At 45.4% G+C, this 27,014-nt stretch overlaps 2 protein-coding genes across 3 annotated transcripts; one reads left to right on the plus strand and one right to left on the minus strand.

Annotated features, from left to right (window-relative positions):
- Positions 1-843: 843 nt before the first annotated feature.
- On the plus strand, positions 844-10,781 carry TRIM25 (tripartite motif containing 25). The gene is made up of 9 exons (XM_063409321.1): positions 844-1,570; positions 2,587-2,682; positions 3,099-3,332; positions 3,811-3,967; positions 4,566-4,649; positions 5,013-5,078; positions 6,153-6,179; positions 6,482-6,583; positions 7,265-10,781. Exons 1-9 carry the CDS (start codon positions 947-949, stop codon positions 7,795-7,797), a joined length of 1,923 nt encoding a protein of 640 aa, XP_063265391.1. The 5' UTR covers positions 844-946; the 3' UTR covers positions 7,798-10,781.
- Positions 5,085-26,861, minus strand: DGKE (diacylglycerol kinase epsilon). Of its 2 annotated transcripts, none has more exons than XM_063409324.1 (11): positions 26,066-26,861; positions 24,331-24,490; positions 23,743-23,862; positions 22,686-22,829; positions 20,809-20,966; positions 20,478-20,529; positions 20,210-20,323; positions 19,639-19,710; positions 18,985-19,112; positions 17,985-18,096; positions 5,085-5,394 (listed from the first exon to the last, which is right to left on the minus strand). In XM_063409324.1, the coding sequence occupies exons 1-11, from the start codon at positions 26,509-26,511 to the stop codon at positions 5,302-5,304; spliced, it is 1,599 nt and encodes a 532-aa protein (XP_063265394.1). In that variant the 5' UTR covers positions 26,512-26,861; the 3' UTR covers positions 5,085-5,301. The 2 variants fall into 2 exon arrangements, with proteins under 2 accessions (XP_063265394.1, XP_063265393.1); XM_063409323.1 differs by lacking the exon at positions 5,085-5,394 and adding an exon at positions 11,717-17,686 and having other exon boundaries at positions 26,066-26,858.
- Between the last annotated feature and the right edge of the window lie 153 nt (positions 26,862-27,014).

Below are 27,014 nucleotides of genomic sequence, written 5' to 3' on the forward strand. Positions count from 1 at the left end.
TCAGAATCACAGGAAGCTCTCAAGTGTTTGCAAGCAAAACAGAGTAATAACTTCAGTAGCTATTTAAATGGTAGCAGTAATTTTTTATGTTAGAACTTTGTCTCTTTGACAACAGGAGTGGTTGGGCTTTGTCCAAACCAGAATTTCAAGCCTTCTTTGACAATGAGGAACTTAAATTGCTCATCTGAGCTCTAAACATCCTGTGCTATGTTCCAGAAGCAAAAGCTACAACTGTGAGGGTATATATTTATTTACCCTTTTTATTTGCATACCTTTGTATGTATCAGCTGATACCACGAGTGCCACAGAAAATACAGCGAAGGTGCTGAGTCTTTGAAAGATGATAGAGGCTTAGTCCAGATAAGCCCAGGGTGTCTGTTCACCTATGGAAAAACAAAAAACGCAAACATTACGAGCATCTTTGGCCCCAGCTCATGCATAGCACAGCTGTCTAAGAACTTTGCTGTCACTGTCAGCCAGCCCCTGTCAGGTGTTTGCATTTCCTCTGGCAGCAGTTACAAAGTCCTGATTACATCCCAACCACACTGTAAACCTATGGCACCGTGCCCATCTCTTAGAAACTCCTCCACCCTCCAGCGTATGACAGAGCTGAGCCCTGAACTTTTGCTCCTGCCACAGCCGTGTCCCGTCCCCGCCCCGAGGGTTCTGTCCCCTCCCAGGGGTGCCGTCCCCGCCTCGAGGGTCCCGTCCCCTCCCTGGAGGTCCCGTCCCCGCCCCGCGGTCCCGTTCCCCCGGTCAGAGCCCCCCGCATCCCGGGGCTGCCCGGCCCCCGACATGGGCGGGCGCCCCAGGGCTCGTCCCCCGGCTGCCGCCCCTCCCGTCGGGGCGGGGATCAGACACGTAGTTTTCCGGAAAGCCCCGGCCATAGTTTCGTTTCTCCGAGCACATTCTTGTTTGTGATCCTCGGGCAGCTGCGGACGGGGGGATGGCGGCGCTGGAGTCGGAACCGGGCCTGTCGGGGCTGGAGGAGGAGCTCACCTGCTCCATCTGCCTCTGCCTCTTCAGCAGCCCCGTGACGGTGCCGTGCGGGCACAACTTCTGCTCGTCCTGCCTGGAGCTCACCTGGGCCGGCCTCTCGGGGGGCTTCAGCTGCCCGCAGTGCCGGGCCACCTTCGCGGGCCGCCCGCAGCTGCAGAAGAACACGGTGCTGTGCCGGGTGGTGGAGCAGCTCCAGGGCCGCGCCGGGGCCAAGGGCGAGGAACAGGAGGAGGGAAATGAGAACGGGGATGGGGAGGTGGGGGGCTGCTGCGCGGAGGAGCCCCCCGTGCCCTGCGACAGCTGCCAGGAGGCGCCGGCCGTGCAGACCTGCCTGACCTGCACCGCGTCCTTCTGCGCCGAGCACCTGCGGCCGCATCGCGACAGCCCCGCCTTCCGCGACCACCAGCTGTGCCCCCCCCTGCGCGACCTGCAGCTGCGAAAGTGCCCCCAGCACAACAGGCTCTTTGAGTTCTTCTGCGGCAAGCACGGCGTCTGCATCTGCTCCCTCTGCCTGCTCGGGCACAAGCTGTGCCCCACCAACCCCTTGGAGCAGGCGAAAGCCGCTGCCCAGGTGAGCAGCGGGGCTGGGCGGGGGCGGCCCCCGGGGCTGGGGCTCCTTCCCGAGGGCGCCCCGGAGCGGCCCTTGGCTCCCGCGGTGCCCGGGGAGCCGCTCTGGAGTGCGGAGTGGAGGACGGAGCAAGACACCGACTGTAAATCTCGTATCTGGCATTGAGAAACTGTTATCTGCCCTCCAACATGTGCTCAGGCACGTCCTCAGAGTCTTTCCTTGCGTTTTCCTGCTCTCTCCAAGATGTTGCTCAAGAGCAGGGTCTGGGAAGGCGCTGTCAGGGAGCTGATTGCCAGCCCCTGGGCTGGGCTGGGCTCACCGTGCTCTGTGGCATCATCCTGAGCCTCCTCTGCTGCTCTGCTCCCTGCCAGGGCTTGTCACAGCCTGAGAGGCCAGCGTTCCTCTGCAGATGTTCTTAAGAATTATAAAGGTGTCCTGGGGAGATCTCAAGAATGTAGATGAAAGCCAGAAAGAGGTTCACAGAGTGGAAGGGAAGGAAACCTGGCATTTATATTTTCCAGCACAGCTGAAAATCAGCATGGATGAATAAAGTATGCGGAAAAAGTTTAGGTGGCAGAACTCCCATTGAGTGTGTTCACAGCTTAGCTGCAGAACTGAGCCCTGATTGAGCTCCGCAGAATCTCAAACTAAAGGAACAGGCAAATTACATCTGAACAAGAAAATTCTCAAAAAGAGAGGGGTGAACGGTAGCAACAACTTGGTGCCCAAAGTCCAGCCTAAGAGCTAATGTAACATTTATTCTTAGCACGAGAATGCTGTGCTGATGAAAGCACCGGGTCCTTTGTGACGAGAGTGCCATCAATGGCATCTTGGGAGAGGTGGGGAGAGTGTGGGTGCCACAAGCCACACGTGTGCAGGATGGCACTTGTACACCCTCTAAGGTTCAAGGGAAGGTAGGTTTTAAGCTGAGACTACTAAATGCTTACAAGAGCACTTAAAACTGACAGCAGACAAGACAACTGCCTCTCTGAAATACTTTCTGCTCTCTCCTCTTGCAGTCAGCGCTGAAGAAAAGACTCGTGGAGCTGCATAACCAGGGTGAAAGGACTGCCCGGGCAATGGGCACGGTGAAAACGAACCAGAACCAGTCTGCTGTAAGTGGTGACTGTTCAGGGTGTTCCAGGTTGCCTGGCACCCTCTGGCCACTGCGTGGTGTTGGTGATTGTACCCTGGTACTGCAGTGCTGAGACTGCATTGGCAGGAGAAGGTGTTACTAGGAAGGAGCAGAAAAGAGGAATTTTGGCAGGCAGCTCTGTGGGAGGTGGGAGTAAACCAGGCACTGTGCAAGGTTTTGTACCCTCATGTGAAGGTGCCACTAAGAATGGGCTCCATTCCTTGTGAATGAAGGAGTTTTCTTTCCAAACATAGAAATCTACAGCTCTTCTCTTGCCTGTTTCAAGGAAGAGAAGCCCACATGTTCCTCAGAGGTTTTGGTGCAGTAGCACTAAGAGTATTTTGTTTACAAACTTTTCTTTTGAAACCAGTGCCTATCTGCTCTTGTCTGCTCCAGGAGACAGCTTTAAGAAAGAAGGAATTGATCAGAAATGAGTTTTCAGAAATTAAAGCTGCAATTGAAGCAAGAGAAAATGAGATCATGAAAGCAATTATAGAAGAAGAAAAGAGAGTTTGGAATAAGTTGGATTATATTTACAGTGTTCTGGGAAATAAGAAGAATGAAATTCAGTCTCTCAAAGATCAGATTGAGATGGCACTGACTGAAAGTGATGATGTTCTGTTTTTGAAGGTAATGTATCATTTAAATGTGATTTCAGTTCTTCATTCTAGAATGCAGAATAACAAAAACTTGCTGTGGTCATCCTGCTCTCCAGAGACTTCCAGTCAAATGGAAATGCAGTGGTGTGGGAGAACCTGCTATCAAAGGATGTACTGGAAAAGTGCACAAATATCAGTGAGAATGCTCGAGGGGAGCCTGGTAACTCCCCCAGCTCAGCCACTGCCTCTGCCAGCAGCACAGGGGTCAGGAGTGGCAGCTCTTTGAGGTGGCAGCTCTGTGCTGTGACCTGTGTGGTCACTGCTCAGGTACCAGTGGGAGCTCAGGTGTCTGAGCTGCTGCTGCTGGAGTTTTGCCATGAGCCGTGTCTGACTGTAGCCATTGTTCCCTTGAATTTGGGATAAATGCACAAACTCCACCCCGATTAAGGTAAGTTGGTTGTGTTTTTCTCCGTGTGCTGCACGAGGTGGTCTCTCATTTGTCGTTTCAGAGAGCAACAGCACTGCAACAAACAGCAACAAAAGAGGCTTTTGTTCCTCTCGTTGAAATGGACCAAAATGTGTTGCATTCCACTTACCAGTCTGCCATTATGCTCAAAGACGTGGTGAAACTTTCAGTGACTCAGAGTAGGGATAAAAAAGAAGAAGGTACTGTATCACTGGGGGAATTGGCATTTTCTACTTTTGCTGTGAGCTGAAGTGAGGGATCTTTCCAGTTCCAATGTAATTTTTTTAACAAGTGCAACAAATACAGTTGGTTAATGTAAATTGTGTCTTCCAATCTCTGCAGTGCTCCATTTCCACACAAAACCATTATAGTCTAGGCCAAATTGGGAGACAAAACGTGCCAGTGTTTCTTCACTGTTATCTATACTTGGATAAGCTGATGGGTATCATGATATTACACCCTTCTGGCAAAGCTCAGCCTTTCTTCTTTAGAATAATTTATGGTGTTGCTATGTAGCAGGGTTGGATGTGGATTTGAGAGGAGATTTGAAAGGCTGCAGAGTGGCAGGACTCCACTTACCCAGCTGTTAAGGGGCTGATTGTGGAAGTGTGGTGAAACAAAGTTCTGCTTACTGGGTTAAGCCTAATTATCTTTTGGGCTGGGGCATGGGTGTGCACTCCCATCTCTGCCAAATATCACTTCAGTTCTGTTCGAGTAACTGAAAACTAAGATGGGGAAATGTCCTCACTAATGCATGACTGTTCCTGGCCGTATAAACCATGATGTGAATTATCACAGTTGCAGCCAAACCTGTGAAAACGAAGGCCCCTGCAGCAGCTCATCCGAACAAAGCCGCTGTCGGAAAAAAGCCTCACGGACCACGTGAGTACTGCAGAACATCCTCCTGTCCTAGCTGAGACTGTGAACTGTTTGCTGTGGTGGTGATGATGCAGTGCTGACCTGCAGTGAGCGCCCTGGCACAGCGAAGGGAGGGGGCTGTGGGGTATTTGGGGCTGGATGCCTGCTGAGCTGGAGCTGTGAACTGCACAGGTACACGGGTGCATCAGCCTGTGTGGGGTCAGTGTGGGCTGTAAAGCAGAGCAGAGCTTCCCCACCCTCTGGCTGTTCCAGGTGGTTTTTTTTAAATTTGTGCCAAACATGTTTTGGTTTGTTTGATAGATTTGTGTGTATTGAGTTCTGCTTGGGATCTGTTCATGTTCTGGTTTTTTTCTTCCTCTCTCACAGACCAGACCCACAAAGAGAAGAACACTTCTCAGGCTCAAAACACTTCACAGGGGGAGACAGACACCAGTAAGTGATGATTAAAGGAGCCTGACTCAAACATTTTGCTGCCTCCAGTCTAGGGCTGGGGTGATGGTCTCTGTGGCAGGTTATACTGGGGCCTTTCAGTACTGTTTTGTCCAGATCCCAGAATTAATGGGCACTGCAGCCTGTGAGGATGATCTCCCATGTTTTCTTTCTGAAGAAAATGCAAGTGTTAAATAACTTCAGTTACCTCCAGGGAGCTCTTGACTCATGGCCCACGTGCTGGGTGTGGAGCAGTCGGGGTGTGCTGGGGAGGCAGGACTGCAGTGGAGCTGCAGCTCCTGTTGCTGCACTGAAAGCTCTGTTGTGAAAAGGAAAGGCACAGTCAGTGTTCCTCATGGGAGCAGGAGTGTTCTACATGCCTGAACACTGCTCCTGGAGGGGAGATCAAGCTCCTTCCAGGCCTATGACCCTGTAAAATAGGAAGCAAATGGAAGGCTGTGCTTGATGTGCAGCTTTCCAGTGTGAGGGTATTTGTATGTAGAAGGGAACACAGGTGACCTCAGCCCTGGTCTGTAGCAGCTGTTAAATACCCCACACAGCCTCACCCCTGGTGAGTCACAGCTATACCAGTACAGATAAGTGTGATAGAAGGGAGGGGGCGAGCTGGGGAGGAAAAAGAGGATCCTGAGGAGAGAGGATCAGTGCTGTGAGCTCAGTCTGGGGCTGCAGGCAGAGCCTGGTGCTGGAACCTGCAGCCACAGCCTGGCTGGGTAAAAGCTGCAGTCACAGGCTGCGAGGGAAGCCTCCAGCAGGAGCCTGCTGCAGCCAGAGTCAGGGAACAGCTGCAGTCAGGATGGCTGAGCTGTAAAGAGGAATAAACCAGGACCCTCTTCATCTGTGATAAACAGGAAATCTCTGTCTCAGCTCATTTCTACCCTCTGACAAGAGGGCTGCTGCAATATTCGTACGTGGCTTCAGCCTGCTGGACTGCCAGCTCTTCAGTGCTGCAGTTTCAGAAGAGCCATGGTGATGATGTTACAGCTCACATAAGTCTTACCAGTGGCTTTTGCCTCCCAGTAGAACTCACAGTTTACTTTTTCCTTTTTCCCCCTCCAGAAGAGAAAAAGAAAGCGGCTAAAGTTGGTGAGTCCAAACTTTCATCATTCTAATTTTCATTGAGTGCTCTTACAATGATAATATTGTCATTAGTGTTCATGTATTGAGCAAAAGTTCAGCTCTTGCTGGCCCCTGTAAGAGCAGTCAAACACCAAGAGTGGGATTTTCACCCCTGATGTGACAGTGCCTGAGCTAATATTGAAGTTAGCCCTGCATGGAGCAGGAGGCTAAACTAGATCAGCCCCAGCCTGGGTGTGTGTGTGATGGGGTGTTAAACATGTGAGGTCTCCTCCCAACTGGCCTAACTCTCTTTTCTTCTGTTGACACAGCACCAAGCCCAGCACCAAGCCCAGCACCAACCCCCACAACTGCTGCTGCTAAGGAGCTCATTGACAGCTTCCTCAAGAAACCCCGGGAGGAGCTCTTGCAGTGTAAGACACCCAACATTGCACTCCTTAAAGATGAACTTTGCTCTTGCTGTACTGGTGCTGTGTGTCCTGTGTAGTTACCTGAGAAAAACGCTTCTGAAGGGGTTTGGTTAGCTTAATAGCCTGTTACAAATAGAGGAAATTTCTGGAGAAAAAAGGGGCAGGAGGTAAAAGGCAGCAGGAGGTTTCTAAGTGGTTCTTTTGCCAGATGAATCAAATTCATCTTCAGCATCTGTGTATCTTTATGAAGACAAATGAAGTTTCAGTAATGACTTTGATTTCCCTTTAAGTAATGACTTTGATTTCCCCAAAAAAGACATCATTAGGGTAGCCTAGAAACACAGTGTGGTGCACTGGATTCTTTTTAAATGAAATGCAGGCTTGTTAAGATGCTATAGAACATGGCATACCTTTGGCTGCCAGATCAGCAATCACCTTCTTTTGCCAGGGTGTATTTGGGTGATAAAGGGGTCCTGTGGGGCTGCAGGAAGGAAGAAAACTCACCCTCCATTTGCCTGTTGTGTAGTGCAGAGCTGCAGCTGCACCCGGCAGCTTTTACTGTGGCCCTAAGAACTGGCTGCACTGAGGAGGAGAGCAGAGCTGGCAGATAAATACAGCAACAAGTGCTGAGGGGGACAGGATAAATAAAAGTGCTTTGTTCTTCAGTGGTCCCTGTCATTGCAGATGCTGCCAACATCACGCTGGATTACAACACAGCGCACAACACCGTGGTTCTGTCTGAGAACTACACCAGGATGTCCATCTCAGACACCTTCTCTGCCCACAAGTACCACCCCCAGCGCTTCACCGACTACCGCCAGGTGCTGGGCTTCCAGTGCTTCAAGAGGGGCGTGCACTACTGGGAGGTGCAGCTGCAGCCCAGCAGCTTCTGCGGCGTGGGCGTCTGCTACGGCAGCATGGAGCGGCACGGCCCCGAGAGCCGCCTGGGCAGGAACAGCAAGTCCTGGTGCGTCGAGTGGCTCAACTCCAAAATCTCCTCCTGGCACAACGACGTGGAGAAGTGCCTGCCCAACACCAAGGCCACCAGGATCGGGGTGCTGCTGCACTGCGAGGGGGGCTTTGTGATTTTCAGCGCGGTGGGGGAGAAGAATAACCTGATCTACAAGTTCAAGGCTCAGTTCACTGAAGCCTTGTACCCGGCCTTCTGGCTGTTCTCCAGTGATGGTGTTCTCTCCCTCTGTCACATGAAAGAGTAAGGTCTGCTGGCTCGGTCTAGTTCATTTACAGCACAGATGATCTGTCTCAATCTGATCTCTCTGATTGTTTGATACAAATATTATCATCTCTTTTAAGCAGTTTAGGAAATCTGTCAGTTCTTTGGTCTGGATCGCTGAAGCCTTTAGATAGTGATTTAGCAAAATGTTGGTGATAGTAAAAACTGCAATGGTTTGCAAAGGTCTCGATTGCCCTAAAATCAAAGTTATGATGCAAATCCTTCTTAAATGTCTTCAGTGGCCCCTGTGGCTTCTGTGGTTTCCTGTAAAGGAGCAACAGAATTAATCTGTTCCATGGGTAACAATAACCCCTTTGAGAAAGAAACAGGAAGAATTCCTTGGCAAATTCAGGCTTTGAGGGAGGTGTCACTGTTGCCTTTTTGCCTGTGCACAGACTGTTGTCCATACAGGTGTTCTCAGTGTGTGACTCCAGCAGATGCTACAGAAAGAGCTGTTGAAATCCCCAAGTTCAGCTCTTATGGCTCTGAGGTAAAAAGCCAATATGACAGATCTCATCAGAATGGAACTGCAGAGACTTCTGGAGCTGATGGGAAAGAAATGGTATTAGAACCACCAGGAAACAAATGACATCAGCCCAGACCCTGGGAATATGCCAGAGTTGTCAGGAAGACATCCTGCAGAGCAGTGGTGTGCAGCCTGTTGTGAAGATTGTGGGATGAAGCATTCTGTGTCATTTCTGACCCAGAACATGCTTCACATCTTCACACTGAAGGCTCTTCAGTGCTGGGTTTTTTTGTGTGTGCTGAGGAGTTCAGGGGGTGCATTTCTGCTCTCAGGGTCTCCTGTCATAAAGCTTTTCCTCCTTATGAGGTGGGATATTCTCTGCTGGTGTATCTCTAGCTTAAAGCAGGGTCTCCTGTCACGAAGCTTTCCTTCTTTAGGAGGTGAGTTATTCTCTGCTGGTGTATCTTTTGTTGTTCAGGTGGTAGAAACTGGATTTCTTGCATGTTTTTGGGGCTCCAATTTGAGGAGTCTCAAGGCAGTGCAAATACCTGAAAATGCTGGTTCCTCTCTGCATGAAGCCTGTGGGCAGACAAGGTGAGTCTTTGGACATCCAGAGGATTAGCACAAAGGAGAATATCCATCCATTCCTCCTGGGGTGGATTTTTAGTTCTCCTGGTGTTCTCTGGGTTGTGGTATGTCTTCAGAAGTTCTCACCAGGTACAGAGAAATCTGTACTTCTTTCTTATAACTTTAAAACAATCTGTAGGCAATCAAGGTATTTGGATCTCATAGTTACTGGGCCCGTATCTTGTTGCTGCCTCTGGACTTGGTGTCCAGCTCTTATTTCTTGTAGCCCGTGGGAAGCTCACACAAGAGCCTTCCTGGAGTTTGATTTTTAAAACTCCCTTTACAGGAATTGTTGACACAGAACACAAAACCACAGCTGGCAGTTTGGCAAGGAATTGTTAGAAGGCTTAAAAGAACCTCTGTGACTACATTGCACATTAGCTAAAGTGCTTTGGAGAGAGGCTGTCAGGAATTCAGGCTTGGTGTCTCTATTTTTACTTGGTTCGTAAACTCTCAGTTCTTTGTCAAGGATAGCACAAGTCTCATTTCTTCCAATTTTTTGGTCAGAATAGGATATGGAGTTGATGGTGGATCTAAAAGTGCCGTGGCTGTCTTTGGAGCAGTTCTGCTCTCTCAGGGGTCTCCATTCCCAGGCACAGTCAGCACTGAAGCTCCCAGCCTGAGCAGAACGCTGCAGGAGCTGCAGAAGGAGCTGTGTCCTGCTGGGAGCCACCAGGGCATGGCACACTGGGGCTTCTGCCCTTTCAGTTTTTCAGCAGTGAAAGATGAGAGCAGTTCTCTCTGAGAGATTCTTTTGCTGCTGGGCTGTGCCACGGGGCTGCAGATGCACTCACAGGGTGCTGCAGGAGAACTCTTGGCTGTGGGCGAGAACGTGCTCCAGCAGGGCAGGCAGTGGAGAAATCCCCATCCTCTGTTCCTTGCTCCTTGACTTTAGAGGTGTCAGTGCTGCCCTCTGAGTCCATGGGCTGCTGTGGCCATAGTCAGAGGGACACCCAAACAAAGTGAAGAGCAGCTTTTATTCTGCCTTGTGGATTAAATGGGATTCTTGACGTGGGACTGGTGTAGGACCAAGCACGTGGAACACAGGAGGTGTCCTGCAGTGAAACCAGCCTGATCAGGGGCCCCTGATCCTTTATTTGTGCTATGAATGATCAGAAGTCATAGAGTGAAGTTCTGTTGATTTGGAACTCACAGAATCTTCTGAGTTGGAAGGGATTCACAAGGGTCAGCGAGTCCAGCTGTTGAGTGAATGACTCACAGGGGGATGGAAATGGTGACCTTGGCATTCCTAGGAGTAATCTCTGGGCTTCTGAGAAATGTTGTTCTGGTTAGCTTCAGATATCTTGCATATGCATATATATCTTGCATACATTGGAACACAGTGAGATATAACAATTATAAATAATAATAAATATTAATGTGTTTAGGAAGAATTACTACATGATAGAATTACTGCATGATAAATGATCTTTTAAAAATCTTTTCGACACAATTGAGGTGATTTTACTCGGGCACTACCTGTCAGAGCTGCACTGGTTTTAAACAAGACATGTATAGGAGCATATATTTTAATTGTAATTATCCTTTTAGTATTACAAAGAAAGCAACTTAATCTAGGAAAAGAACTAATTCTGGTGGTAATGCTGTGAGGATGTGAATTGATTTGTATTTTAATGTAGAAGTGAGAGTAAATCAAAAAGCAGTTGCTGAATGAAAATAAACGAATGTTTAATCTTCAATTAAAGACGTCAGTAAAACAGTGTACTTAGAAAAAGAAATGCTGATGTAGCTACAAACCTGTTGATTATACTGATATTTCAGCGTGGATTTTGGTCCCTGTGCCTGTGGCCACCCCTGGAGCTGGCTGGGAGTGGTGATGGTTTGAATTCAATAAATACTCACAGTAACCCTGACTCTGAATGTTTTATTTTCTGCTCAGGGTCAAAGCAGGGAGGGAGGCAGAAGTGAAGACACAACGGAGTACAAAGGACAGGTCTTAGTGCACCCCCTTTTGTCTCTGAAATATTTACAAGTGATTAATGTGATATGATGTAAAATAATTCGTGTTCGTGCAATGTAATGTGAAATAATTCATGTTCATGTAATATAATGCGAAATAATTCTTGTTTGTAATCGGTGGTGTAAAATCATTCACATTTTAGAGGAAATACAGTAACAGTCATTGAGGCTTGGAAATAAAGAAAAACGCTCAGGAATTGTAAAGGACCAAAATTTGCAACAGAAAGAAGGGTGACTGAGAAGAGATAAGCCCACTCCGGAGATGGACTTGACAACGACACAAGGAATTAACACCTGATATGGATCTGGCCTCCACCATCCCCGGTGTGCATCCCAATACAGGATTCCCAGAAATCTGATCAAGTATTCACCTCTCCTGGAAACCTATTCAACCAAACCTAGTCAACCAACCCCAGTGAGGAAAAGACCACATGAATATGGAAAAGAAATTGAAAAGACAAAGGAAGTTTGAGGCAATGCCCTGTCCAGCCAAGGAACTGTATAAAAACTGGCCCTGCAGAGCCTGAACTGTGACCAGGGGAGCTCCTGTGACAGAGGCTGGAGCTGGGGTTCACCCAGTGCCCACCCCGGGCTCAACACTGATTTTTCCTTGTGGCTTTTTCCCATTTACCGAGGTTTGAGATGCTCAGATTTTGCAGCAGGAATCTTGGGCACAAGCACGGCCACAGAGTTCAACAAAATACAACTTAGTTCTCAAAATGCCCAAACTTATCCACTGCAGCCCTCCCAGAGCCATCCTCAGCCCGGGGCTGCTGCAGAGCTGAGGACTCACATTTGTTTTTATGCATAGCAAGGAAAAGGAAAAACTGAGTTTAAATACTTTAATCCACACCCTTAAATCTACAGAGAAATACAGTACAAATGACAAGACAAACAGATGCATTAGGAAATTCAATAACAAAGCCAGTGCTGTGAAAAATCTGTATTTACAAAGTTTTATGAAGAATATGGGGCAGATGTTTCTCCACAGAGCCTTGTGGGAGTGGCAGTCACAGAGAGGCCATGGTACAACCCACTGAAGTGTTCAGTTTCCCTGCTGATGTGAAGGAACCACAGAATGGGGCAGTTCTCAGCAGAACCTGACCCAAATCACACCGTGTAACAACTGCACCAACCATCACAGATTTTTATGAGACAAAAGCACACTCAGTGTCTCTGCAGCAAATAAAAGCAGAGGTCTCAGCTTTTATAACCAAGACTTTTACAGGATTTACAGGATTACCTCCTTCCCCTCCCATTTCAGCCTGCCTTCTCTTCAACACCAAAGGAAAATCAGTTTGGGGTTTGAAAACCTGGCTTGATGCCAAAGAAAAAGTTGCCAATTTTGATTTAAACATTTGTTTTGGAGGTCCAGGATCGTGCTAATGGGTTCTTTCATGGCAAGGAAGATCCCACATAGTGCAGGCTGTGGGGTCTGCTCTGGGGATTTGCTCTGAGGGGCAGAATGGTGCAGACAGTGTCTGCTTGTGTTTGGGCACTAAATACAGATCTCAAACTACACCATAAAAAAACAACTGATCTACCAAGAGTCCACTGATCACTCCTTTCTTACTGCTCAGTGGGAAACAAAGAAAATACTGAATCTCATATGTCACCTTTCTCAAATGCAAAAATGTTATAAATCCTATTTTTTACCTATTTCTTGCACTTTAAGCTCATATTTTCCTTGCTTAGAGCCACTTTAGAACATATAGACAAACACATTCAATATAAATCCCAGGTGGCAGCATCACAGCATGTGAAACTAAAGGGTAATTTTTTTAAACTGTTAACATGCTGACATTTTCGTGTAAGTAGTTATTACTAATTTAAAGTTACAGCTCTTAAAAGCAATATTTTTACAGTATTCTGATCACTACTCACTAAACAACTACTATACATACTGAAGTTACAAGCTACAAAAATAAAAATCCATTTTGTTTAACTACAAAAATCCTAGAAAGAGAAGATGGCTGGAGGTACTCAAAGGATTACAGCAGTTTGTAGCAACCAAAATGGCTTTTGAGGGATGTAAACCTTGAAGGTACAGAATGCAATAAACTCACATACAATATAAGTTCCTACATAATCTTAAAAGGAAAACTTTTAATGCTGGAATCTCCAAACAAGTTGCAAATTAAACAATGCAAAGAATTAATGACATACAGCGGCAGGGGACACAGCACAGGACACAGGGCAGTATTAGAAAGTAAAATTTTGAATACATTCGTAGTTTTGAACAGTTAAGGGCCAGATCCTCAGCTAAGGTCAGGTCAACTAGGTTTAGTTGAGGCATGTGGCTTTATTCTAGCTTGAAGAATCTCCCTGAGATGCCCAAAGCCTGAATTGGGTATTCAGCACTCTTAGATAACAAAATTGTGATCACGTCGTGCTTTAGAACTGTGGCCTCAACATTGCTGAAATAAAGAATATGTAAATTCTCTACATTTATTTAATTACCACAGGAAGAAGCGGTCTCTGCTCCCTCATCCCTGTGTTCAAGAAGCACCTCTCATTTCTCAGAACAAACCAGCATTTTTAAGTGGCTGACATTCAAGAGAATCTGTTACATCCTAGTGGTTTTGAATCTGAAGACAGCCCAATTTAATTCCAACTCAAGACTTAATTTTTTATTTTCCAAAAGGAAGAAAAGTGCCTAGCAGTCAGTATAAAATACAGACCTAAAAAGGATTTTGAGTTAGAACCCATGCAGATTTTTAAGTGCCCCACAGACAGACTGGTTACAGTGCTGCTCTACCAAAAGCATTTGTTGCCAAGTAAAAAGCAGTAACTGCTCTAACACTGAGCCATTGTGCTGGTCACAGCTAAAGGTGCAGTGCTTTTTTATTTAACCAGTGAGACACAGTAACACACACTGTAAAACCTCAGTGCAGTTTAGCACAGAACCGGGGGAACTGGCCAGGCTGAAACCAAACCCTTTGGGGATCAGTTCTCACAGCCTGGGCACAAAAGGGACAAAGATTGTGCTCTGAACACAGGCCAGGGTGCCAGGGAACCCTTGGAGCTCTGCAAAGGCAGCCAGGTGGGTCACGGGGCCAAGAACAGCTGTGGGAAGCCACTGCAATTTTCTTGTCTGACAAAGCCTTTGATGAGAGGTTCTGTGCACATAAAAATACCCAGCACATCCTCTCAGCATGAGCAAACACACACAGGGTGAGCCAGGCAAGGGCTGGCCCACAAGGGCTCCCCGTGCAGGTTTATGCTTTTTGTATTGCCTGCCACAGGGCTGAGTAAAGGAAGTCATCAGAATCTGACCACACTTCAGTTAAGATACTGGATGCAGCAATACAACCTAAAAATAAACTTAATTAACTCACTTCTAAGTGCCTGACAATCAGTGCTATTGTTTACCCTGTACATTTTACACAAAGCTATAATATACAAAGACTGACAGAAGGAACAATTTATTTGACTTTTTGAAATACTGTTTTCTCTATTTTTCCAATGTTTATGATTAACAGCACAAGGGAAAACCCTTCAGTGCAGGACAGGAGCTCCAACTGCAGAGCCCCCTCTCTCAGACAGAGAATAATAAATATACTGTGGGGATTTCCAGGGTTCCAACCTACAAGGAGTAACTCCTTGGATGCAGCAGCTGTTTGAAATGGTGCTGTATGCACCTTCAACATTTCAAAAGCATGGAGCAGTTTATATTCACAATGCACACCACAGCCCTGGGTAGCTCTGTTACAAATTAGCCAAGTCCATTCCTGCTGCCAGACAATTTGGGAGCCCAGTGCTGGCGCCAAACTTGGGCTAAAACTGGAAACAGCAGCATCAAAGTCATTTAGAACAGGCTTTAACCCAATTTGCAACACAGCAGAAAGGAGGCTCCATTGAAACCAAAGAACAGCTGGAAACAGCAAGGCTTCCCAGATTCCAGGGCTGTGTTTGACAAGACCTTTTCTGCCACACGTATGACAGCTACAGAGTCACAAGGGACACTCCAACCTTCCAGAATGTTCTCTACACCAGGAGTAGAATTTCCCAGGAGCCTTCCCCAAGGCCAGCACAGCCACATTTGCTGCCAGCACTTTCAGTCCTTTGGTGAGACACAAAACCAAGGCCGTTTATCAGGGGTTAGCCTGAACAAGCCCCAGTGAGATGCTACTTTGGCTTTGTTTCTCCAGCAGGAACGGTGGATTTGCCTTTCCCAGAGGGTTTCCCACATGCTGGACTGGACTCCTGGCGAGCTGCAGTGAGAGGGAGCACAAACAGCCCCCAGGGGCACAAGGATGGAATTCAGGAAATGCTGAAGCCCATTCACCTCTCACCTGTGCTGACACAGGGAGACTTCCAACCCTGGCATCAATTATTTCTTTTTTACATGTCAGGAGTCAAAAGCGTGAAGTTTTTCAACACTTAAAGGATCTTGGGCTATAAACCAAATTGAAAAATCATCTGAACAACTTCAGGGAAGTCTAAATTGTATTTTGAGTAGTTTAAAGTAGCCAGTGGTATCATTTCAAATGCTGCTTCTCAGAGCACATACCCTGCTTTTCCAGAGATTCCTCATTTGTTTGTAAACAACAGTACATAAGAAATACAGCATAGAACTTAAATACTTCTAGGATGCTGAAGGTTACTAGTTATTAAAAAATAATAACTTAACTGGTAAGATTTTTGAAGCTAATACACATTGAAGCTCATAACTAAAAAAAGCAATGGATTCATCTGGTATAGTATACTTAGGGTATTTAAACACTTTTTACATATATTTTACTATTATTTTTCATCTATATTTACATACAATAAAACAAAGTGAGGTGTATAAGGCTAATGAATATGGAATTTACAAATGGCTTCTGCTTTACAGCTCATTACACTCTAATCACATTTTCAGACTGCTATAAATTCACTGAGAATCAGTAGTATTGAAGTTCTACTACATACACTTTCTACAAGGAATACCATCAAGTTAAAAACGCTTCCCAAAGAGGATTACAGTTGAAGGTTTTAAAAATACTGACTCTGCCAAGTTTCAATAAATTATTTTAAAATATAAATAGATCGTTCACTGTTAATGCAAACATCATTTTACAGGTTTTTGAAAAATGGTTTCATTTTAAAAAACCTAGAATCACAGCCTACTTTACCCAGTGGTCTCATTTTCAGTCAGCATAAAGAAAAAAGAAGTTAAAAACTGGGGGATCATGACAAAAGCAGCAACATGCAAAGTTCCGACCAAAGCTCTCACCCTTATGATCTTGGCTTACACAGGATAAATTCTCTTCCTGCTTGGAAGAGCACCTTCAGCAACTAAACTGAATTTACAGAGACATTTTAAACCTCAACTCAGTTCTCACCTGCTGCGGGCTTAAAATTCTTGCAACAAAAAGGACAGGAATAAGATCTTTTACTTTTGTTAACCATGAAGATGTTTTCACCTGAGAAGCTTTTAACCTGAGAAGCTTCAGATATGCCCCTGTGTTCTCTTGTAGGTGTTCTGAACCTCCACTGTCAGGATCAACCACTAAACTTTTTCCCTCCTTATATTCATAAGGGAAATGAGGGTAACCACCAAGGTATCTTTGATCCCTAAGAGCAGTCAGAAAACAAATGCTCCCATGCCTTTTTTCCACAAATTATACACATGAATGCCACCTCTGCAAATTTAGTGCTCAACCTCCACACTTAAAATTGAACGTTAACAGACTGACCTGCTACTGATCATTCTCAGTAATTATGAGCCACGTCCTTTAACAAGTTTTTAAAAAATACCCCACATTTGCCAGTCATCATCATTTCCTTGAAGCCCTTTCCTCTAAACAGCTAAAAAAGATGCTCCTTTGTCCAAGTTTTCCTCCAAAAAGCTTGCCCAAGAACTATTATGTTGCTATTTACAAAAACTAGAATTAGTCTCTCACTGAACTGAAGCAAAGTCAAGTCACAGGATCATTCAGTGCAAGTCACAGTACAATTATTTTGGGTGGCATGTTGGGGACTCACGACCTCAGGGTACTCCTTGGCTTACAAAGCCACTGAAAAAGGTCATTTCCTAAATAACATTTCCAGAAACCTTTGGTCCAAAAGCAATTTTCTTGCTGAGTACCTTCCCCAGATGCTCTACTCTCCCAGTGAAGCTTATCAGCAATGCACTGCACAGAGTTACTGCTCCTGCTCCTGCTCCCAGGCAGGGAGGGCAGCCAGGAGCAGGCTGCTGTCAGGACATCAACCCATATTCTGCTTTGTCTGCTTTTCTGCTCTGGAACTGTTCTGGGGCAGGTGGGAGCAGGTCAAACCCCCAGTGTTCCCCTTTCCAGGGGTATGAAACATCTCTCTGAACTGTGGATGTGCAGAAGACCTGATTGCACAGCAAGGAAGGGTTGCAGCATCTGTCCCTTTTCAGCCATTAGAGGAACACACTCCAGCTGGAAAGGCTGAGGGCATCCCCACCAACCCAAAAGCAAACCAGCTGTGCTAATTCAGCTGTGAAGGTTTCCATGAGTGCAAAAGCATGGCTTTTTCCTCAGCTCCAGCTCATTCACGAGCATGAACCTTAGTGCATGCACCTCAGTCTAGATCAGACACTGGTGTTTTAGAGCTGAGGTTCCTCGCTGCCACACGTGAAATTCCACAGATTCTCCAGGTCCTTCTCCATGTGCTCCCTCCCGTGGTGTCACTCTGACAGGCTGGAGGCATCATCATCATCTGTCTGCTCCCCAGAGTGGTACAACATCAGAGCATGGGTCTTGTGGGTGATGGTGACCGTGCAGGGCCCCTGTGCCCAGGGCTCCCCATCCACCTGCATCGGCATCTTGGAGCTCTTCAGGATCAGCTGGCACCAAACACAACAACACAATCACAGCACTTCCAAGGAGCTCTGAAATCACCTCTTACAACTGCAACACACATTCACAACCTGCCCAGGGAGAGACTGTGAGTGGCACTCACAGGCCACCAACCACAGCAACACAGGTCTGTATATTATGACATAATTAATTTTTAATGAGCAAGAGGAATATTCATCTCAACTGCAAACTGCAACTTCAGATCTGATTCAAGCAGTTAAGTGCTGGAGATTCTGTATTGTGTATTAAAATAAACTTAGGAGCAGGTCCCTAAGCAGCACTTACCCTCACTGTGTGTGCCTGCCCCAGGCGCACGGGATTCGCCAGCTTCACCTGGATCTGGGCACAGTGGAAGGAACCATGAACACCAACAACTTCCAGAAGTCCATCATCATGTCTATGAAATAAAAAAATGAGAATCCTTTCAGTGATGCTGATGAGCTCTGGCCAAATATTACAGTCCTTTTATTGCTATTTCCACAGAGAAGACAAATGTTGTGCTTCCGATACATTTATGTATTTGTGCTGGAGAACAAATCACACTGAACTGCAAAGAGACCCCACAGCTATGGAGCAATTCACCAGCACACCCTAGCTGGCTTCTGGAAATCATGGATTTATAACTTTCCAAGGCTCATTGTGCACATTTAAGGCCCACAGTGGATTTCTCGTCCATAAACTTATACAATTTTCTGTCTCCTTAGTCAGATATTCATCCAAAGGAAAATCTTTTAATGCTTAATTTTTTAGATTTGGGTAAAGGACCTTACCCCAAGTATTTTTCAGAAATTCAGGATTGTAAGCCTTGTACCAGAACTGTGGGTATATTTATATAGGTGACTTCTGAAGAAGGGAGTCACAACAGGGAATAATTAATGTTTGAAATGATTTTTCTATTTGGCATTGCTCCCAATATGGGAGTCAAAATTTTTGACATGTTTTGTTTTTTCTTTTCATTTTAACCTCTAATGAGACGTGGTATTCTAGGTTCTGAAATGGATCTATGTTCCACTTTTTGAAGGCTCACTTTGTTGTTAATAGCCAGTGCTACTGCTGTCTGTCATGCCAGACATTTTGAGAAAGTCTTCAAACCCCCTTGATGTGCAGGATGCTTTTATTCCAAGTCTCCAATTCAAGGAAAATAAACAAATATGAGCTAGCCTGACCCAAGGAACCCTCCTGACCTGCAGACAAGCCTGGCTACACAAGCACAGTCCACTGAGGGACCTCCTTACACTGCAAGAACTGGTAAAGGAAAAAACAAAGTAAAAAATGCTCTCTGTACCTTGCCAGAGGATAAGGCTCATCCCCCATTCCTTCCCAGAGCCTGCAGCCACCTCCCCAGTATCCAATATTCAGCACAATGATGCCTTCCAAATTGGGCAACTCAATCCTCTCACCATCCAACTCTAGCTTTAAAAGACAAGCAGAAGTTAATTACTGTGGCTCATATTCAGTACTTCAATAGAAATTATTCACTTTGTGCATTTAATAGGCTTTTGCATAAAGAAAAATTGGCCCTGTGCCAAGAGAATGTGTTTTCTTTCCATATAAAAAAAAAATTCTTCTGACTTCACAAGATATCCTGAGCTGTAGTAAATATCTGTTGGTAGAGAAAAGAAAAAAGGAACTCTCACTTATGCAAGCCTCTGGTGCTATGGCAAATTATAGCTGAATATCAGTGCTTGCACTCACAGAACTGAGTCAAGGCCAGAAAAAATGTTAGGAATTTTCAGTAAGCCCAAAGACGTGAATTCCATGAAGTACAGCTGCAGACAGCAAAAGGAACACAAAAATGCTCCAAGGCCACAGTGACCCTTACACAAACATCATTAAGTGTAAATATTGTAAACAGCAAAGCTGCTCTCCTTTTCTTTCACAAGGTTAAGTTTTTATGCTCCACTGACTGTCCAGAGAATAAGCAAGTTGAAAAACTTACCTCAACCTTTTTGTTAAGATCTTTACATTCTTGTACTAAGCAGTCTTTGGTTCCATAAAAAAAATAAACAGCCTACAAAAAAACCCACCCAAACAAAACAGGGAGAAAAGAAAACATTGTTAGAAAAAGACAATAGATAAGAAAACTATTTGAAATATTTAGGCATAGTTATGGCTGTGCAAACTTTATCTAAAACTTATCCTAAATCACAATAATATATCTGCACATCCTTAAACTAAACCTTCCTCATGAGATGAGCTACAACTTGCGTAAGAAACTAGATTTCCACTTGAAAAGGAAATAAGCACTTAACTCATAAAGTTTCAAAGCAAATGAGAAATTCTGAGCAAAAACTGAGCTAACAGCAAATTCTGTAAGCAAGCAGAGACAAGGGAGAGCACTCGTGAGTGGGCTGCAAATATATCTTACCATGGAATCCCCTCCCCAAGAAAAATGAATTCAAACTCTTAAAATGTTGGAAAGGAAGCAGTGGTAAAGGAATGTGGACCTAAAAATAGCCTGAAGTCAAATCAACAACTCCAAGGAGGAAATATCACTTTACCAAACCCACCTTATTGATGATTCTGCTGGAAAACAGAGAGGGAGTTTTCTCACGATGGGCATGGAAATTTAAAGCCATAAGAGCATCAGGTCCTATAGAGAAGTAGTTGTTCATTGTGAATACCTGTAAGACAGAACTTCCAATTATGCTTTATTAAATATCATCTTTAGGGTTTAAAATTTAGAATGTTTAATGGGAAGTTGATAGCAACAACAAGAACAAGATTAGAAACATATAGGTACTCCACAGAATTCGTATTTATACTTGCAAACCATACCTTTGGTTTCCTTAAGTTATAGTATCCTTTGTTTGTTACTTGAACCTTCCACCTGAAAAACAACAGTTGGTACTTAGACTTGTGACACAGTCCTCAGTATCAAAGCTGTAGTCGGGAATCTCATATCTATACTGGGATTAAGGCAAAATATTCAAATTTAGTTAAATTATGAAAGAGTTAAGCTCTGTAGAACAACTAAAAGACTAAATTCAGTTATGTTGTAGTTCCTTGCAGCAATCCTATGTTTATGTAAAGGAACTGCTGCAATGGATTATCAGCAGAGCTACAGCAGTGTCTGGTTTTTACACATCTTATCTCTTCTGTTCCTTACCTGTCCAGCCTGATTCCATCTGCCTCCATGACATTTCGTAAGATCTGCTCCACGGGGACTTCTCCAGCATAGCCTGCACCCCAGCCCAGGGTGTTGGACAGGTCATTCCCTGTTCCCAGAGGTAAAATTGCAACTTGTGGGATGTATCGTTCTTGCCCCTAGGACACAAAACCACTGCACATCAGCTGCTGCTTCAGCACTCACTGTCTCCAAATGTTCAGATTAGATAAATTCACCTTCCCAGCAGCCTGTCAGAGCAGAGCTCTGGGGCTGGCAGCACATGGAGATACCTATCCAGGCATGATGCAAAGGAAGGAAATGTTAAACCATGGTGAGAAGGAAAGGGAATACAAACACAGTATGGAACAATGCATGAGGAATACTGAACAGAATGTTTCTTCCCAGGAATGATGCTTTAGATCTGGACAGTGAATGGACACTGAGAGATGTGACACACAAGGCTGTGAGCTGCAGCAGGACACCAAAGTGCTCCCACAGGACCGAGGTGAGGTTAGGTCTGAAGAGCAGATGCAGAGTAGCAGAGTGTTCAACACACACAGAAATGCAGATACCCAAAGGAGCAGAGTCTGTGTCTCATTTTTACACTGTCACCCACAATAGGGCAGTGATACCCAGCTCTGCTGAGCACACAGTGACAGCAGCAGTGCACAACAGCCACCTTAGCAGGGGCTTGGCTCTCCTCACCACAGAAAGGTGGACAATTCTTTCAGCTGTACTATGGCCTTTGCAATTTAGCTGTGAAAAGCACTTGCAGTAAATTGGCACTTTGGTTACTGTGTTTTCCAGAAAGGTTATCAGCCAGGTAAGCTGTGTTTGAGAGTCAAGATAAATGGAGGGAGCAAATAGCCTATGGCTGATAAGAAAAAGGTTTTGCTGATAAATCTCTATAGTATTTTACCTAATACCAATGACTCCATTTGAACAGAACAAAGAAGAACCCAGATTTCATCAACTCTATCAGCTCTGAAGGACAATATATCAAGTGCTCAGGACCACAGAACCATATACTCATATTCATTAACCTTTATAGTTACTCTATTTCTACTTTATCAGCACACAATTATTCTCAAAGAGGTTGTTGGACTATGGAAGTTGTAATAATGGCCTGCAGCTACAACACTTAATAAATTAACAAGAAAGCTGCAGTTAAAAAACCCAAAAACTTTGATATAAAAACTTTCTTCCTTTCAGCACTAGAGAAGAAGTTTACTAGGTAAAGCACTAAAGCCTTGTAATTATTTTCCATTCTTAATTCTCTCCGGAGTTCTTAGGAGCATCCCATAAATGAGAATATCTCCCATTTCAAATCAAAAGTAAACACAGCTTATTTTTTTCTCCTCCTCCTTTGCAGCTGATAGGCAAGGCTGCAGACAGCCAGACTCCTCAGAACAGATAACAAGGAGCAGAAGCAAATGACTGCACTCATTTATGCACTGGCAAATAAACCAGTACAGCTGGCAAAATTATGAGGCTCTTATAAAAGATTGAGCATGCTGGGAGAAGGGAGCACTCAGAGCACACCAGCCAATATTAGCAATACCATTTATGACAATATAAATCTGTTCAAAGACAAAAAAACAATGCAGAAAATATCCTGCAGCTTGTTCTCTTCTTATTTTGCAGAAAAGAACTACTATCAATACAATTCAGAATCTGAAGTGTTCATATTTTTCCTGAACTACGAGGAATCATAAGTTGCATTTCCCACACCCCTCCCCAATTTGAATAAGCAATTATGCAAAAATTCCTCTGTAAGCTATTCAGGAAGAAGAAGGCAATAAATACGGGAAAGAGATGAGGGGTAGAACTTTGGCAGCCTCAAAACTCATTTCCCCTTTTAATTGAAAACACGATACCTTTATTTTCATTTCATCAATTGCATCCAGGACCCAGCCCACTGTGCCATCCCCACCACAGACCAGAACCCTGACAGCGTTGCAAGGCAGCCAAGTGCAGAGCTGGAGAGCTTTAGCAGGTGCAATTTTGCTGAGATCAAAAACCTAGAAAAAAGGAAAATAAGGAATTCTGTAAGTTCACAGATCATGACTCAGGATTTGCATCACAGATAAATAACTTCAGGAAGTTAACTCTAATGCAAAACAAAGATTCTCCATTTGCAGTATTACATTAGCAAATGAGAGGTCTTGACTTTCCTGAGCAGGATTTGTTTCCCAAATTCACAACAGAGCTCCAGCTGCCTCCCTAGGATTAAATAGCAATGATAAACTGAGCTGACAGAGCCCTTGGAAAAATCTGTAACTAGAAGCATGATGATGAATTCTGCAAAGATGAAAGACTTCAGATAAAGGTAATTTTAAAATACTCAGCACACAAAGAGGTTTATTCTTTAAAGCCTTATTGGAATGCATTTAAACAAACACACAGTGATTTCTCTTAGGCTGTATTTTAAAGCTGGGTTTTGAACTCCAAAGCAAGAGTATTAAGGTGCAGCCAGGAAATCCAAGGAACAACTGCCTGCCTTACGTCAACATCCTGAGCCATCCCAGGGGATGTCACAGGGAAAGCAGCTACACAAAGTGAACTGTCAAGGCTGACATTTCCACAAATAAAGTGAGGATTTAAACAAACACAGGATTCCCATAAAGAAGATTTAAATGGTTCATTTTCTAAAAGTGTACACTGTTTCAAAAGTCAGATGCTTCTTATTAACTGGATTACTGCATGTATTACTGTAAGCAAAAAAACTGGACTGGTATTAGAATCCAAACAAACTTGGGGCTGAGAGAAGCTTCTGCACTTTTTCTGTGTGAAGCTGCTGCTTTGTAAAAGAACAAACTGTATTAATTTTCTTTTCTGATTTTCCACAAGATCCTACAGCCATTGTATAAGCAAAGTGCCATCTATTCTAATCTAAAACTTGGTTTTATTACGGTGGCTTTGCACTGTAAATACCTGAACGGGGTTCAGCAGCATTTTAAATTCTCCCAGTAAAATTTCACCCATGTTGTTTCCACTGCGAGTATTAGCCAGCACCATCACTGGCATCCAGTGCTTCCTGCAGTAAGGGACCACCTGCAAAAGGTCAAAACCAGTCAGTCACACAAAACCTGCACATCTGAAAATGTTCCCAGCCTTGCTCAAACCCCATCCCCTGCAAGTGCTGAAATGAGGATGTTAGCAGTGAGTCTGGAGTAGCCAAAACACAAATACTTCTGAAACACCAAGGCTGAAGATTCTGCAGTGCCCAGGACAACAAGTACTACAATGTTATGAACACAGTAACAAAACATTCAAAGGTTCAAAGACAAATCTCAGTATTTTGGGATAAAAAAATCCACATCTGCTTATGCTTCAGCAACCACGTCAGTAAAATGACAAACACCTCTGAATTACCACAGCAGGTACTTAACATATCTTGAAACATTTACCTGACAGTTGCTAAAGTAACAACATATTGAGTTCAGATTTCAAGGTCTGTCTGTGGGTTTATCTGGTTGTTTTTTTGGTATATTCTAAACCCAAGAGGCAGCAAGCCATTACCTTTTCATAACTGGTTCTTTTCTCTTTACGCATCTGGTTGATTGTAGACAAATAGTAGGGTGGAATAATTAAGTCTTTGAATTCTCCAAATGTACAATCCTCAGTTCTCAAACAATCCACCATGCATTCATCATGCACAGTGTACTGACACCACACACATCTAGAAAAAAGACCAAAAAACATGAAAACAATCTTCAAACAAGCACATTGATTTTGCTCATTCATGTTAAACTTCTGCCAAAATATTTATGTTTACATGTATCATTATAAATAATATTTTAAACATTACATTTCACATTATGGGAAAAATAATGCATTCCCTGGAAGCCTATGTATTGGCTATAGAAAATTACATAAATTGGTCATGTGCTTGCAGGTCTAGGAAAGTATTTGAATTCTGCTGGGAAAAAAATCCAACAGTTTAAAATTAATTCAGTTATTTTTACTTAAAAAAACAGGTGCTATAAATATGTTCCTGTTTGCAATCTTAAGTTACGCTGAAAGCCTGTAAAAGAACCTGAACTTAAAGAGCACAGATAAAACACTGGAGCTCAACTCAAAAAATGTTACCAGTAATGAATTAACGCATTCCTTAAGATTGATAATACCCATTTAAGCCTGAAACCTGAAAGGTTACACAGAACTGTACAAGGCTGATGCAATTTAGTAATGCAAAACTGCTTTGCTTTATGACCTATTCTAAAAGCTGCCCTGGAAAACAGACTAGAACACGAGGAAATACTGCAATATCTACTTCCAGTCTCTGCAGAATGTTAATCCTCATTTGCTACATCCAAAGCCTCGTTTTAAGCAGCTGGGAATGCTATTTTTGGAGTCTTCCTGACTAATCCACCACACAGCTAGAGCAGCAATGACACTTGCCCTCTTTTCCTCTTCTTCCTTCCTTTCCCCTTTACCTCCAAATTCCTGCCCTTGCCTCCTCTCCTACACACACTCCCAAGGTTTTTTTCTGATAATATGCTCTTTTTCTCTGTAATTCTGCTCACTTGCCAAGCAATTTGACAGTATCACATACAAACAAAGCAAAAGCTGGCAGAATCTAGGCTGACAAGATGACATCCTTTGAGCAGGCTGAAGTAAAACACCGGGACACCTATCACTGCATTTTGGCACGACAACTTTACAAGCAACCTTACTAATGACAGTGCAAGCCCATTTAATGGTTCATCGTATTTTTAAAGCACTCTTATCACAATCTTTAACAATATATTGCAGTAGCCTGTAAAACTTCTCTTTAGCTTTTCTGAGCATCCTTAAAAATGAACTTGAAACCTCTACAGGACATTGTTATATTCATACTGAGCAGATCCAGTTTTGAGATGTTTTGGTTCTCTGAACAGTGAGCTGTGCTCAAATTGCTCAGGTTATCCTGTGTAATTGATAAATTTATTAGAAACTTCTTAATGTTATTCCCTAAAATACCAACTCCCTTGGACACTGAGAGTCTCTTGTATGTAATTCTACAGCCTGCACATCATGCTGGAGTAATGCAATTAAGAGAACCAGTGGACGTGAGACGCAATGCCACACTCTTAATCTATGACTCACGAGCATCCACTCTAATTTTAGGTTCTTTGAAGTTGGTTTTTAAAAAAATTATCTTATCTGACTACGGCAGGATCTCCTTTGGGGCGTTGTCTCCCCACAACCCTGTGGCAAACACAGCCCTGGCACGGCCCTGTCCGTGCTCCCACAGCCACACGCCCTGCAGTACCTGTAGTCGCAGAGCTTGGGCTGCGTGCCGCACTGTTGTTTGCAGACCACGCAGCAGCTGCAGAGGGGGACATTGCCCCTGATCCAGTGGTGCGGCATGGAGCTGGGGGCTCCGGCCGTGCCCCTCATCATGATCTCCTTGCAGAGGAAGCGCTGGTCCGCCTTCTTCAGGCAGCGCTCGCAGACGCGCAGCCCGCAGCAGCTGCAGAAGGCGCCGCGGAGGATGTGCTGGGCGCACACGCAGCAGTACGAGGGCTGCCCGAAGAGGTCCGTGTAGTGCCAGTCGTGCTTGCTCTTGCGGAAGATGTCCCGGATCAGCAGCTGCCGCCGGGACCGCTGGAAGCTGCACCACGCCGTGATGAGCACGGGCAGCAGCACGGAGCACAGGGTCCACACGGCCAGGCGCCAGTCGGCCACGGCCCGGGAGGCATCGTCCGAGCCCTCCATCCCCGCGCCTCCCCGGCCTAACCCCTCGCACCTCTCGGGCAGGCGGCGGGGAGAGCCCCGGAGCGGCCCCTTCGCTCAGGGAGCCGAGGCGCAGCTCCACGCACCATCTTCTAATCCCTGCTCAGAGCCGGGCACCGACCCGCGCCACATCGGGCCGCCGGCAGGGCTCCGGCCGGGGCTCCTCCGCCGCCCGCCCGGGCCTTGCGCAGCGCCGGCCGCCCCCGGGCTGCTCCCGCCCGCTGGCCCGGGCCCCTCCGCGGGCACACGGGGCGGAGCGCAGAGCGAGCTGCGGCGCTCGGCCCGCCCGGGAGCTGCCGGGGCCGGCGCACGGCGGGCTCGGAGCGGCGCCGCGGGACGCGCGGGGCGGCGGAAGCGGAAGCGGCGCGGGGCCGTTGCCAGGAGGCGCCGCCCGCCCCGCCTGTCGCGACAGCGGCGATGTCGCCAGCGGCGCTCGGCGGCCCCGACAGTGCCTGGCGGAGCGGCTCCGCTGCGGCTCCAGCTCC

Source organism: Prinia subflava, chromosome 12, assembly GCF_021018805.1.
Source record: "Prinia subflava isolate CZ2003 ecotype Zambia chromosome 12, Cam_Psub_1.2, whole genome shotgun sequence".
NCBI lineage: Eukaryota > Metazoa > Chordata > Aves > Passeriformes > Cisticolidae > Prinia > Prinia subflava.

What these genes read in the sequence shown, in the direction of transcription:
- TRIM25 (XM_063409321.1), top strand. Translation starts at nt 947, where the DNA reads ATGGCGGCGCTGGAGTCGGAACCGGGCCTGTCGGGGCTGGAGGAGGAG. An exon ending in ATGATGTTCTGTTTTTGAAG is followed by an intron (nt 3,333 to 3,810) that starts GTAATGTATCAT and finishes TTGTCGTTTCAG; the next exon opens with AGAGCAACAGCACTGCAACA. An exon ending in TAGGGATAAAAAAGAAGAAG is followed by an intron (nt 3,968 to 4,565) that starts GTACTGTATCAC and finishes GAATTATCACAG; the next exon opens with TTGCAGCCAAACCTGTGAAA.
- DGKE (XM_063409323.1), bottom strand. Translation starts at nt 26,511, where the DNA reads ATGGAGGGCTCGGACGATGCCTCCCGGGCCGTGGCCGACTGGCGCCTG. An exon ending in CCCAAGCTCTGCGACTACAG is followed by an intron (nt 24,491 to 26,065) that starts GTACTGCAGGGC and finishes TCTTTTTTCTAG; the next exon opens with ATGTGTGTGGTGTCAGTACA. An exon ending in GATGGAATCAGGCTGGACAG is followed by an intron (nt 20,530 to 20,808) that starts GTAAGGAACAGA and finishes GTTGTTTTTCAG; the next exon opens with GTGGAAGGTTCAAGTAACAA.